Raw genomic sequence first — 13,832 nt, 5'->3', positions numbered from 1 at the left:
TCTTCTTACGTGCTGATGTCTTTCTACCGCACCATACCTGTGGGGGCTTTGTTACCTTTAATTGAGAGTGTGGAAAGTTAATATTTCAGTAAAACATATTTTTAATTTACCATCAACCTCTATTTTAAAATGGAAGCATCTACCCCACCTACCTTTATATAGATCTGTCAGTGACCGTGATCTTTGCTGTAGTAATTTTAATTAGTTGCAAAACATTCAAATTAGACAATTAATATTTCATCAATCAAACTTTTAGTAATTTTGACTTGAAAGTCACAATTATTTCAATAGTATACTAAAAAGATATAGTTGGTATAATCTCCAACAACACATTCTAGTGATTAGAAATTGAAACTTTCTTGTTAGAGGGTTTATATTTAAACTTATGAGTGTTGAGAAAAGTATAAAATGGGGCCTTGATTTTCAATTGACAAAGAAAAAAATAATAATAGAGTTACTTCGTCTAACCTATCTTGCTTCTTCTTGTTCATACAAATTTTGACCTAAAATTCATAGTAGTTTTTATGATTTTTTTTTTCTGTTTCTTTTTGGCCATTAACTAGTAAATCAAAATAAACTCATCAAATTAATTAATGTACAACTACAACAACAATTTTTTTTTCGGTTTCATTAGGGTCGGAATGCCTACTAGATATGAAAAAAAAATAAAAAAATCATTAGATTAAACTGCCTAAATATTTTGATTTTAAGTGATTTTCAATTCATGATTACTTATTAGAGTTAAACTTTCTGGTAGTCACTTGCACAATACTCAAAATTTTAATTAATTATCTAAATTGTAATGTTCCTGATCTAATAATTAAAAAAAAAAAAAATACAAAATGCACTCAAAAACCTAATCTCATATCTCATCTTTATTCTCTATCCTCAAAATTAAACTTGTAAAACTACAAAATTCTAATCCCTTCAAATACCTACTTTACTCACATTTAATGATAAACTATACAGAACTCACATAGAGCGACACATATTGCCTCCATTCAGTAAGTTCATAACCTTATCCTCCCAAACACCACACAATCCCTCAATCCCTCCCACCGCCTCTCTCCTCCACCGTCACTTTCTCCATACACTGTAAAATCCAAAGCCATGGCAATGGCAACTCTGCCCCATTTCGCTGCATCCCCTTCCTCTCCCATCACTCTCCCTTTAGAATCAAAGCAACGCACCCCCAGGCTCTCTCCCTTTCCACCCATCGCCTCCAGGCCCCACCGCCTGCCGCGCCGGAGAACGGCCGTGGGGTGTTCTTACAAGGTGGTGATAGAGCACGAGGGTCGAACCACGGAGCTGGCGGTGGAGCCCGACGAGACCATCTTGGCCAAGGCCGTCGACGCCGGGCTCTCCGTCCCCCACGACTGCAAGCTCGGCGTGTGCATGACCTGCCCCGCCCGCCTCCTCGCCGGCTCCGTCGACCAGAGCGAAGGCATGCTCAGCGACGACGTCGTTGAGCGCGGCTACGCCCTGCTCTGCGCCTCCTACCCCCGCTCCGATTGCCACATTCGCACCATTCCCGAGGAGGAGCTGCTCTCGCTTCAGCTTGCCACCGCCAACGACTGAAATTAATTGATTTGGTTTCAAATTCCGTTGAGAGAGTTAATAAAATTGCTTTTTGTAACTTCACAATTTCATTCTCTCCTTAAGTTTGTTCCCCTATTTTGTGATTGCCCGGAAAATGGACTGAAAGAGTGAAATGAAATTAAAATTTTCTTGATTTTAGTGTTCAATTACTTGAATATATCATTGATTTTTGTTAGAGATACATATTCACTTTTTATTCTTCATTTATTGTCTATTTATTATAGAGCACATATTTATGAATAATTTTGGATTAACTCATCTATAAATATATCATTGATTTTTGTTAGAGATACATATTCCCTTTTTATTTTTCATTTATTGTCTATTTATTATAGAGCACATATTTATGAATAATTTTGGATATTGTCTATTTATTATAGAGCACATATTTATGAATAATTTTGGATTAACTCATCTATAAATATACCATTGTATTATTGAATGAAAAATAAAGAAAAATCCTCTTATTCAATTTTAACGTGGTAACTTGGGCTACTTGGCTCTTTGGTAGGTTGGACTTCTCTTCATCTAATTTTTCCTGTGGGCTCTTGTCACCTTATTTTCCCCATGGGCACGAGAGAGAGTATTAGTGTGCATCTAGTCTCATATTGTCCTTGTGACTAGTTCTAAAACCAGTATAAGATCCTCTTAGCTGGTGATTCATTGATTTAAAACAAATTTACAATTTTATGATTCCTTTTGTTGAAAATTTTATTTGGTAGAATTAATTTACATTCATAAATGAGCATACAAAATAGTTTAAAATTTTTGAAGTCACGTTGGTGCTTACCATTTTTCAATGCTAGCATATTCTGTAGTAAAACTAAAATGTAATAATGAAAATAGTTTTTATAGGGTTACATAGTTTATGTATACATACATATATTATCTCAATGTCGCAACTTCACAAAGAAAAAGTCTAGAATAACGAGAAATAATAATAATAATATAAATTCGATAGAGTTACTTCTAACTTATTATTTTCCTAGGTACGGTTAGTTCACCTAGTTACTACTTACTTATTGGTCTTTAAACTAATAGCCCAATCTGATAGGCTCGAAGCAGACTTTTACTAATTTTAGTTTAGTTGGACTTTGAATTGAGAGTCAGTGGACCCAGATCCAGATTATGAGTCCTCGGATCAATTGAATAAGATTCGAGTTAAGTTGATTCGAATCTAGATTATTAGATCCGGATATGGGTATGGATATTCGAGTGTGGGTATCCTAATCAGGGCATTTGGGTCTGAGTATGCTAAATTCGAGTCAAATACCATAATTTTGTTTAGACTATAATGTGGAAATTGTTAAAATTAAAGCTCAAAATCATGCCTGAAATTGAATTAAATAACACAAATTTAAGAAATCGATCTCTTATGTTATCATGCCTTCTTCTTTGCCCAAGCCTTTTAATTCCAAGCCTCACTTACAATTTGAGCTCTTCAATCCTAAATCCTCCTTAATTTATTCAATCTATGCAACTTAGCCTTTTTGACTTTCCAACACATTTCTTTTCTCAAAATTCTCATTGATAAATTCTTCTTTTTTCCTCTCTCTGAATTTCAATTTCTTTGTGTCAATCTGTGCCCTTCTCATACTTAGAAGCTTACTATTTATAAGTTTAGGGATTCACTCAATTTAATACTGATTTGATCAATCAACACCCAATTTAATCAATCAAATTTATTTCAAATTGACTTGCCTATTTTATTTTCCACATTTCCCACTCGTTTACTTGTTGAATTTTCTTTTGTGCTTGCAGGTTTGAAGCTAAAGATGCTAACCCACTTCTTTTTATTTTATTATTACTTTTTTTATTTATTTTTTCATTTTTAATGTGAAAATTCCTTTTCCCTATATTCAGAAATTTTGATCTATATTTTCTCATTTTATGGAATTAATAAATTTTACCCAATTTTTGTTATATAAGCCTTGAATAAAATAGGGTATTTGCCCTTTGCATACTAAATGGAACAAAATAAAATTTAGGTAAATAAGTTAAAGGACATTTTTTTTTTTAGTTGTATGTTAAATTAATTATCCTCTTGTACATGAAAAAAACAAAGCTAATTATTTTATAAAATAAATAAATAAATAAAATATGGTAAAGCAAACAAACATTATATAAAGAAAAGAAGAAAAATGTATTCTTTTGTTGTACGGCTGCCTATTTATATTTCACACATACACTCATGCAAACACATAACATAAAATAATATAACAGTCAAACATTTTAAATTTATGCACATGTATATTCAAGCTTAAATTTGAATTTATGTAAATTTAAACAATAAATAATATAAAATTATTTTAAATTTCTTTTAAATGAACGCAAGTCCTAATTAAAAATCTAAAATTCATTATTTCAAATAATATCTACATATTTCTATTTTAAAAATCTTTCTTAGAATCTGTACAGGCCCTAAAAAGGCTTGAAAGCCCAAAAAGTATACGTTGGGCCTAAAGGTCCTTCCCAAATACAGCCCAGCTTGCTGATTGGGCCTTGGTTGGTCCACCCACCAGGTGCATATCAGATCATTTTATTTTTCTAAAATAAACGATATGGAATTAAAATATTGCAATGAAATTCCATAATAATTTTCTGTGAATTTTATATATACATATATACTCTCAAACCTCAGAAAAAGCATAAACAAAATAAAGAAGGCATCCAAAACATAATTATTTTTTTCTTTGTTGTCCATAAACATTTGTTATATATATTGGGAAGCAACGTGATTTATTTAGCAATGCATTTTCTTTCTTTCTTTCAAAAAATTATATTCAAGACATAATATTTCAAAAAAGTACAAAATTTTCAACGTAAATTTTTTAAATTTTAACTATTTAAAGTATTTATTTTTAAGATTAACAAGCATATAATTAATGCCCATATTGTATGATAAACATATATGGCAGCCAATTTTGAATCAAAAAAAGAGGATTCGACACATGTCCAATAACAAGAAATCCGATTACGGAAAATCATGTATATTAAAAAATCTTCAGAATAAATAGAATTATTAAGACGGAGTACAAAATTCTAAGCATTTTCGAATGAAGATATTATGTTGTTTGCATTAATTGCCAATCAAGATTAAATCAAATTTTTTGGTCAATTTGTAAATTTCAAAATAGTTGCTTTAAACATTTTGTATTTTGAAAGTAAAAGGCTTTCAAATCGTTAGAAAATATATTACATATTCATGTTTTAATGCGATTGCACGTGAATAATGTTCGACATTATGTTTAAATGTTTAATAATGCTTTAAGTAAATAAATTTATTTATAAATTAAAATATGAGTACTCAAAATTATTTACAAATTTTTTTTTTCTAATTATAAAACATTTGTACAGATACAAAACAAGATAAAAAATTATAAATATTATATTTAATATTATGTGTGATACATATTAAAATGTTGCCACATGAAAAATCTAATAAATATGGAATGAATCTTTCTTACTCTTTTTAATTTTGTAAATACTCTAATATTGTGTTTGGACAGATGAATTTTAGACCTTGAATTTAAATTTGAGTGAATTTTGATAAATTTCAAAGCAAATTTTATTTTATATCTTACCCAAATCTAATATAACTTCAAATCTAAGGTTTCCAAACAAAGGATCATTCTATGTTGGGAAGAAGTCTTAAATTTGGATTTGTATAGATTTAGATAAGATGATTAAAATTTGTTCAAATTCAAATTTAAATTCAAAATTCAAAATGTATACTTGCAAATACAAAGTTAATAATTTCAATTAATGCCCATATCGTAGAAGGATAAACATGTAAAGAATCAATTTGGATTTGAATATTTGAAAGAGTTGTTCTCAAGATTTCGATTTGTATCTCAAAAGTAAGGTTTTTCAAATTATTAATAAATAAGTTTTTTCAAATTATTAATAAATACCTTTGATGCTTCGAACGGATTATAAGTGAATAATTTTTTAATAAAATATTTCAATTATTTATAATGCAAGATATATTTAAAAAAAATATAATATCACTTTTTGTTTATAAATCACAGCATGAACTCTCAAATTTATTCACAAGACCTTATGTTTTCTTTCCAATATAAAATATGGGTGCAGTTATAGACATGAGATAAAATTGCAAAATACTATATTTAAATAAAAATCTAATTAATACAAATGCATCTTCGGTGTTCTTTTTAAATTTGTAAAAATTCTCAATATGTGAATTTTTTCATGATCTTTTAATAAGTTCAAATCAAAATATTTTTCTTTTGCAAATATCAAATTTTATCAAAAATAAAAAATAAAAATAAAGTCATTGACTCATTTGAAAAATGAACAGTTCGAAAGCTATCCCAAGTATAAGAGTTATGTCGTGTGATATTCAACCCAAATGTGAGATCGTCTCCTTAGAGAATGCGGTTTAATCTCAAATTTTACGTATTTTCAATCGAAAATAAAGGTTACTGAACACAGTTCAGATTCGGGTTTTTCAAAATGGTTGACATTTCTTTTGACAAATTAAATGAGCATGCAATTTAAATTTTAATCCTAACACGCATTAAATTTAATGTGTAACTACTCCATGAACCCCGAAGCTTCATAGCGATTACATTGTCAATACAGTGTAACTCACACCCCTCGGTGACCAGCTAGGATATTTGGTGATATTTCACACCTTCGGATATAGAGTTGGACACTCTCGTCCACGGTTTTGACATCGATACATGGTGCAGCGTACGGTAATTAGCTGCCACATAACTGTTTTGGCATACGATAATTAGCCGCTCCTAGCCAATTTCACAAAACCTGAAATCATTTTAGAGCTCATACTCCTATACATATCAGCGTATGGTAATTAGCCGCCACATAACTGTTTTACAAAATACCTGGAACAATTACATATAATCATACATTCCACACTTATTTGGTTTACAGCAAATCATATTATTTTCCAATTCAGGTATACAATTTTATGCAAGTATGGATAACAGTCATTTCAATAATACAGTTTAAACAAAGCAAACAGTTTTCCAAACAAAACAGAGATGATACCTGAAATCCCCGAATTTTCTCAAAAATTGGAATCCTAAAATCTCGTATATTACCCGATAGATTTCCCCAAATAAGATACCAAAACATACATACGATCGTAGCCTACAAGCTTACCAATTCCGATTTCGAAAAGTAACTGATATAAACTGAATCCCCTTACCTTAACCCCAATTCCAACTACGAACTCTACGGTCCCAAAACTACGAACTAAGATTCCAAAACCTATAAACCACAGTACGATACATGCTTACAATCCTTACTACTATACATATTCTGAAACAGAAACGAAAACCGAGCCTTACCCCAATTTTGGCCCAAAACCTGAAACTGCTCGAAACGAGATTTCGATCTGCTAGAAACGTAGAGAATCCTTCCCTGATCCTCACAGTAACGTTGGATTTACGAATTGGGTGACGAACGGTGAAGAAATCAAGAGAGAGAGAGAGAGAGAGAGCTTCAAGTTCTAAAGAGAGAGGGAGAGGATATTTGAGATTACTTAGCTCCAAAGCAACCTATTTGGATATTTATAGCCCTTTGACTTGGGTGGATTCATCGACGAATTGGCGTCCTCGTCAACAAGTCCACCATTACCTTTGTCGACGAGCCGGATATTTCCAATTTTTTCGAACCTCTCGACATTCCCTTGTTGACGAGCCTCTAAATTTCGTTGACGAAGAGCCACTAGCCTTCTTCAACGAATGATGGCCTCGTTGACGAAGTCTGCACAATTACCTTTTTACCCCTTTCTTAATCAATTTAATCCATTTATCACGAATCAGGTTCTTACAATTTCAGTTGGTGTTTTGAAATCCAACCGCTCAAAAAATGGATTTTATAAATATAGGTATATCATATGCTATTTTGAATGAGATGAACGATGGAAAACTTAGTTTTATAGTTGTATTCGTGTTTTGGGAAAGAATCAATGGGTGAGGGATGATCATCTTCATATTTTTATGGAAAAACTTATATGTATATATGTATATATAAGCATGTTTTGAATAACTAAAACGTGGAGGTGATCATACCCTAGTTTTCAACATACAAACTAGATATACTATGAGGTATTTTCTTGGTTGTTTTTTTTATTATGTTTAAATACTAAAATCGTGTGGCATGAGAATAATCTATATGGTTTATTTCATAACTGAACCTGAATATGGTTGTGAGAATATATCGTGAAATTGTGAACCATACTGGTTTATGGAAAATATGGGGTTGATATGACAGTTTTATGCTGGGTTTTGATATAACGGCTAAAGGCCGGGTTTTATACGACGGCTGAATGTCGGGTTGTTGTAGTAACCCAAAGAATTATGGTATTTAAATAATAAAAAGGGAGAAAAAGGAAATTAAAAAGGGGGTATACAAGGTCCTCGTCGATGAACGCGACATATTGGGCTTGTTGACGAGGGCACGCTTCATCGATGAGAAGATACTGAGAGGCTAATTGGCCATCTCTGAATTTTGTTGACAAACGACCTTCTTGACCTCGTCGACGAGGTGATGTGGCTCATCGACGAAGGCCAGTGTATAAATTGCCTTAAACTCGATTTTTTAGTAGATTTTTACGCAAAATAACCTCCTCTCTCTCTCTCTCCTTTCGGTTTTCCCTCCTTCTCTCTAGGATTTCGAGCCAATCTTTTTCCGATTCAACGATCCGAGGCCACCACGACACTCTTGGAAAAGTTCTCTTCAACTCTGCTGGAGTGGATTGTTGGTGGGACTAAGTTGGAATCCATCCCAAATTCAGGGTAAGACTTTTATTCAGTATTTGGCCTTCCCTACAGTTGTAAAAAACGTAGTACGCATAGAAATACTAAATTTTTGTTTTGGGAAATGTAGTTTTCAGGATGTTGAACGGGGAACCCTAAGGGTGCAAGACTAGTTGTTGTAGGGGCTTTTCAGAAATTAGGTAAGGGGATAAACTAAACTAGTTGTTTTATGAAAATATATGTATAACCTTACAACATTTAATTTCAGGAATATATATATGCATTATGTTTGAGAAAATACTGCTGTAAATGACATTATATTTATATATGAAATACCCATTTTGTGTGGCATGAGTAGAATTTATTATGAATTACTGTTTTCTGGGAAAATATTAAATGATACAAAGTTTGAAATGATATACCGGTGTATGAGCCGAGGATGTTCTTACATGATATGCCGACGTATGGGCCAAACCATTTATATGATATGTTGGCGTACGGGCCGAGCCATTTATATGATACGGCGTATGGGCCATGATTGATAAAATACGAAATGTCGGCGTAAGGGCCGATGATTTTTACGTTATATATGAAATGTGATATGATGATGTTGAATTGACAATTATTATCATGGAATAGCAATGTATCACAATTTGAAAATTTATTATATGTTATCAGAACCTGGTTGGCTTGGTTGAGGCTTACACGTGTGGTACCGTATCTATGTGTTCATAATCATCATGATATTGTGTTATCACTGTCGTATGAAGCAGCGTGAGGATGGATAGTCGATGTGGTTTGTTGAAGTGTTGATGCCCCTGGTGTATGGACCAGGTCTGGCATACCCATCGAACTTATAGACATTTACTTTGACTTGGCAGTGGTCGGCCAGCCATTGTTAGGTCTCTCCTTCGGGCCACACAACCCAGTCATATGAGGGTAAGACATGACACCAGCCAACTAACCTTCTAGGGCTATTTTTGTATTATTATCATATGAGATGAATTATGTTTGTGGAAATCCATTATGTTCTGTCATGCTATGAGTATATATGTTTTTCCTAGATATGATACAGCCACTTTCACTAAATATGCTTATGTATGTTTTTATATATAACACAGAAATACTCATGTTACCACACACTGGTATTAATTTATTTTTCCTTACCGAGAGGTGTCTCACCCCAAATTATATGAACATTTCAGGAGCCCCAGATAGGAAAGCGGATAAAACTCCGCAAAGGTAGTTATGGCTGTTCTACCCTTTCTAAAGGGTAAGTGTTTTGATAGGATAAGATGAAATTTGTGGGAGGTGACCCTAGAACTCTTTTGGGTTGTATATAATTTACAATGGATGTAGTAACTCTGGTATTGTGTTGAATGGTACTATGAGATGTGTATGATTTTATGTTTCCTGCTGCTTAGGCTTCCGTGTTGTATTTCTGATGTATCTCTGGTACCCACGGGTTCTTGTTGATTACGATCTGTTAGGTTTGTTATACTAGTTTTTATTATCATGGAAAAAAATGGTAAAATAAGCAGGTTGTTACAGTTGTGATATGATGGGTTTTGTATTGAGTGATGAAAATGAGATTCATACTACAACTTTTATTAATTAAATTGCATGATAAGGTTTAAGAACCTTGAGGACCAGTTGTATTGTGAGCACGGTACCTTTACTAGTGAGTTATTTGTCCAAGGGCAACCACGCTGTAGTGGAAGTGTAGGTGGTTTCAGTCGGTTGGCCTGCAACGTGTTGTTGTACCTTCCCTGGGGTCCAGACCAGGAAGTGGTAAGGCAATCTGACCTGCAGTTGGGCTTGCAGATGCCTGTAGACGTACTTGTAGATGGTTTTTTTGACTTTGTTTGGGTTGATCACCCGAGCTTAGTCCAGCCTTTGGGCCGCACAACCCGTCATGGGGGTTAATCATGTCGTTTGTCCCAGGGGTTTCTTCTACGCATATATGTGAATTTATGTACATAGTTTTATTTATTAATCGAACTGGTCATTACTGTGGGAATGAATGTGCATTTCCAATTGTAGAAGTGTGAGTACAATTCTGCAAATGTTATTTTTGATTAAATGGAGAAATGAATATTTTTTGCTTCACTAAAACTCATGTTGGTGACACCCTGATATTAACTTAATTCGTCTTACTGAGAGGTGTCTCACCCCAATGATCATTTGACTTTTCAAGAGGTGCCAGGGATTGTGCTTAGCATGCTAAAGGGGGGGGGGGGGGGTGAGTTTAGATTATCTAGTAGTAGTAGTAAGTGGTTTGTATGGACCGAGATAGTTTTCTTTCATCTTCTGGTTTGTAATATGAGTATTTGGAGACTTCTATGTATGATGGTAGTTTAGAACTCTGGTAATGAATTTGAAGATGTTTAAATTATTTCTGTTGCTTTTATATGATGATTATGGTATCAGAAATACAGATATTACTAAAGTAGCACCCCGGGCCCCACGTGACGGGTCGAGCGTTACAAGAGGTGCATGAATGAGTAGGTGAATAAAGTTGTCTTGTATAGGTAAGTCACATGAGGGGCACGTAGATAAGTAAATCTCTCTTGTGCAATCCAGCCACATGCAAGAAACGTGGTCGAGTAGACATGCTTTGAGTAAGTTAGCCACTTGAAAGGCACATGGATGAGCGGGTGAGCAAAGTTGTGTCGAGTGGGTTAACCACGCAAGAGGTACATACATGAGCATACATGTATTGAGCAAACTATACACGTGCAAGGCACATAGATGAGCATATATGCATGCTCCGAACAAGTTTGCCATTTGTAAGTCATGAGGATAAGTAGAGTTGCTCCAAACAGGTTCTACCATGTATGAATTTCAATTGAACAATAGGGCAATTATTCATATGACTAAGCAAATGGGAACCACTCATTGAGTAACTATCAAGACAGTTATATCTATTCATAGCCACGTTGCCCTACTTGAGTAGTTACAAGTAAGTGAGCAACGGCCCACATCATGAATGGAAGATCCATGTTGAAGAAAAGTCAAGCCACATAGGAAAGTCAAGTCATAAAAGGGGGAGAATTATTTCTAAAATGGTTATAGTAGATTAGTGGGGTGATTTAAAAAATAAATAAATAATTAATTAATTAAATTAATTTTTTTTAAAAAGAAAAAATAATAAGAAATACTAATTTATTTTTATTTTTATTTTTATTTTTATTAATTAAATAAATTATTATTAATAATTAAATATAATAATATTATTATTTTATATTTTATATATATATATATATATATATATATATATCACCTCCTGAAGCTTGAGGATTTTAAATTCACGCAGAGCTGCCCCCCCCCCACTTCGTCTCCTTCATCTCTCTCTCCCACTCTCTTCAATTTCTTGGCTAATATTCGGCCGATCGAAAATCAGAGAATATCGCTTGGCTCCATTCTCCGCCACCGATATTTCTACCGGAGTGGATTTATCGTAGGAGCGGCATAGGCATATTTGCTGTGGTAAGGTAAATTCTTACTCTACCTCATTTTTTCTTAAATTTTAAGCCAAATTGATGATCAGACATTACCACGAGAATCTAGGGATGAATTTCTCAAGTCCAGCGGAGCGGATTTCTCGTGGGGTCGTCGTAAGCATAACCCCAAAATTAGGATAAGGGATTAAGGGATTAATTATTATTTAATTAATGTAGATTTGGAATGTTAAAATGTTAGGCATTCTGAGGTTAAAATTGGGTTATTGTAACGACCCGGATTTTAGATGAAATTTAAACAATAAAAGAAAAGGGAAATGGAAGTTGGGAAAGAAGGGAAGCTGCCAAGCTTCGTCGACGAACACAAGGTTTCGTCGACGAAGGCTTAAGAGAATTTGTTGACGAACATAGGGCTTCGTTGACGAGAAAATACCGAGAGGGGTTCTGAGGCAGCCTAAATTTCGTCGACGAATACAGGGTCTTGTAGACAAAATTTGTGAAGGACTCATCGACAAAGGTCGGGCTCATCGACGAAATCTTGTTTTATAAGTATGAAAAAATCTGGGGAAATATCATTTTTAAGAAGCCTCTCTCTCTCCTCTCTCTCTCTCTACGACTCTCTCTCTCTTCTCTCTTCTTTTCCGGCCTCACCAGTCGTCGGATCGACCATCTGAAGCTACCACGACTATCCTGGCGGAGTTCTCTCCGAATCTGCTGGAGCGGATCATCGGTGAAAGTAAGGTGGAAACCATCCCAAATCCAGGGTAAGGCTTAATACTCAAATTTTGGATTTGTGACAGTTGAGAAAAGTGTTTTATTCGTTAAAATATTAAAATTTAATACTGAGAGTTTTCATTTCTAGGGGTGTTGATTGGGAACGTTGGGAATCCTCCCTGAGTTGAGGTAAGGCTTTTAAGCCGAATTTGACTTAATGGTAGTTATAAGAAATGTTATACACGTTGAAATACTAAAGTTTAATTCTGTGAGTTTTCATTTTTAGGGTGTTGAGTTAGGAATCCTGCAAGTGCGGGGAGGATTTTCGTAGGGGCTATTCTAGAACCAGATAAGGGGATAAATTAAGTTAGTTCTTTTTGAAAATTGCATGTATATATTTATAACACTCATTTTCATGAAAATATATATGTTTATATATACGATGTATATTTGAGAAAACCTTGTTGAAAATGATGATATGTTGAATACGTGGAAAACTTGTTTAGTGTGGCATGAGTAGTAATGGTTGTGAGATACTGTTTTTTTGAGAATGTGATTATGACATGGGTTTTATGATGGAAAAACCGGCGTACGGGTCGAAATGTTTTTATATATATGTGATTTGCTGGCGTATGAGCCGAGCTATGTGATTTGTCGACGTACGGGCCGAGCTATGTGATTTGCCAGTGTACGGGCTGTACTATGTGATTTGCCGGCGTACAGGTTGAGCTATGAAAAATATGTAATACTGGCGTACGGGCCAATGATTTTCATGATACACGTATATATGTGAAATGATATAATTGATGTGAAAATAAATGATATGAGATATATATGTATCACAGTTTCAGTATATGTATATGATATCAGAACCTGGTTGGTTTGATTTAGGCTAGCACTTGCACGGTACCGTTGCTATGTGTCCATAGTCTTCGTGATCATGATATCTGTGTTAACGCCGCTGTACGGAGTGGTGTGAGATTGGATGGTCGATGTGGTTATTTTCAAGAAGTGTGTTGTTATCGCGCTAATGTACGGACCAGTCTGGGTAGATCCATCGAACCTACAGACTAGACTATTGACTTGGCAATGGTCGGCCAACCATTGTCAGGTCCCGCCTTCGGGCCACACAACCCAGTCATGTGAGGGTAATACATGACAACAACCAGCTAACCTACCAGGATTATTTTTATGTTATTATTATGATATGAGATGAGATATGTTTATGTAATGCAGTATGTTCTGCCATGTTTTTGATATACGTATGTTTTCCCAGATTTGATAAACAGTATTGGATATGATATGTATG

The 13,832-nt window shown here is 34.1% G+C and overlaps 1 protein-coding gene across 1 annotated transcript; it reads left to right on the top strand.

Moving 5' to 3' along the window:
• The first annotated feature begins 964 nt into the window (after positions 1-964).
• LOC131144143 (ferredoxin C 1, chloroplastic) lies at positions 965-1,732 on the top strand. Its single transcript, XM_058092564.1, has one exon. The coding sequence runs from the start codon at positions 1,111-1,113 to the stop codon at positions 1,576-1,578; it is 468 nt and encodes a 155-aa protein (XP_057948547.1). The 5' UTR covers positions 965-1,110; the 3' UTR covers positions 1,579-1,732.
• The last annotated feature ends 12,100 nt before the right edge of the window (positions 1,733-13,832 follow it).

This window comes from Malania oleifera, chromosome 12, assembly GCF_029873635.1.
Source record: "Malania oleifera isolate guangnan ecotype guangnan chromosome 12, ASM2987363v1, whole genome shotgun sequence".
NCBI classification, from domain to species: Eukaryota; Viridiplantae; Streptophyta; class Magnoliopsida; order Santalales; family Ximeniaceae; genus Malania; species Malania oleifera.
The sequence above is the reverse complement of the archived record's forward strand: the minus strand, read 5'-3'. Positions and strand labels throughout refer to the sequence as shown.

Bases quoted from the DNA above. Each gene is read 5' to 3' on its own strand.
- LOC131144143 (XM_058092564.1), top strand. From the start codon at position 1,111: ATGGCAATGGCAACTCTGCCCCATTTCGCTGCATCCCCTTCCTCTCCC.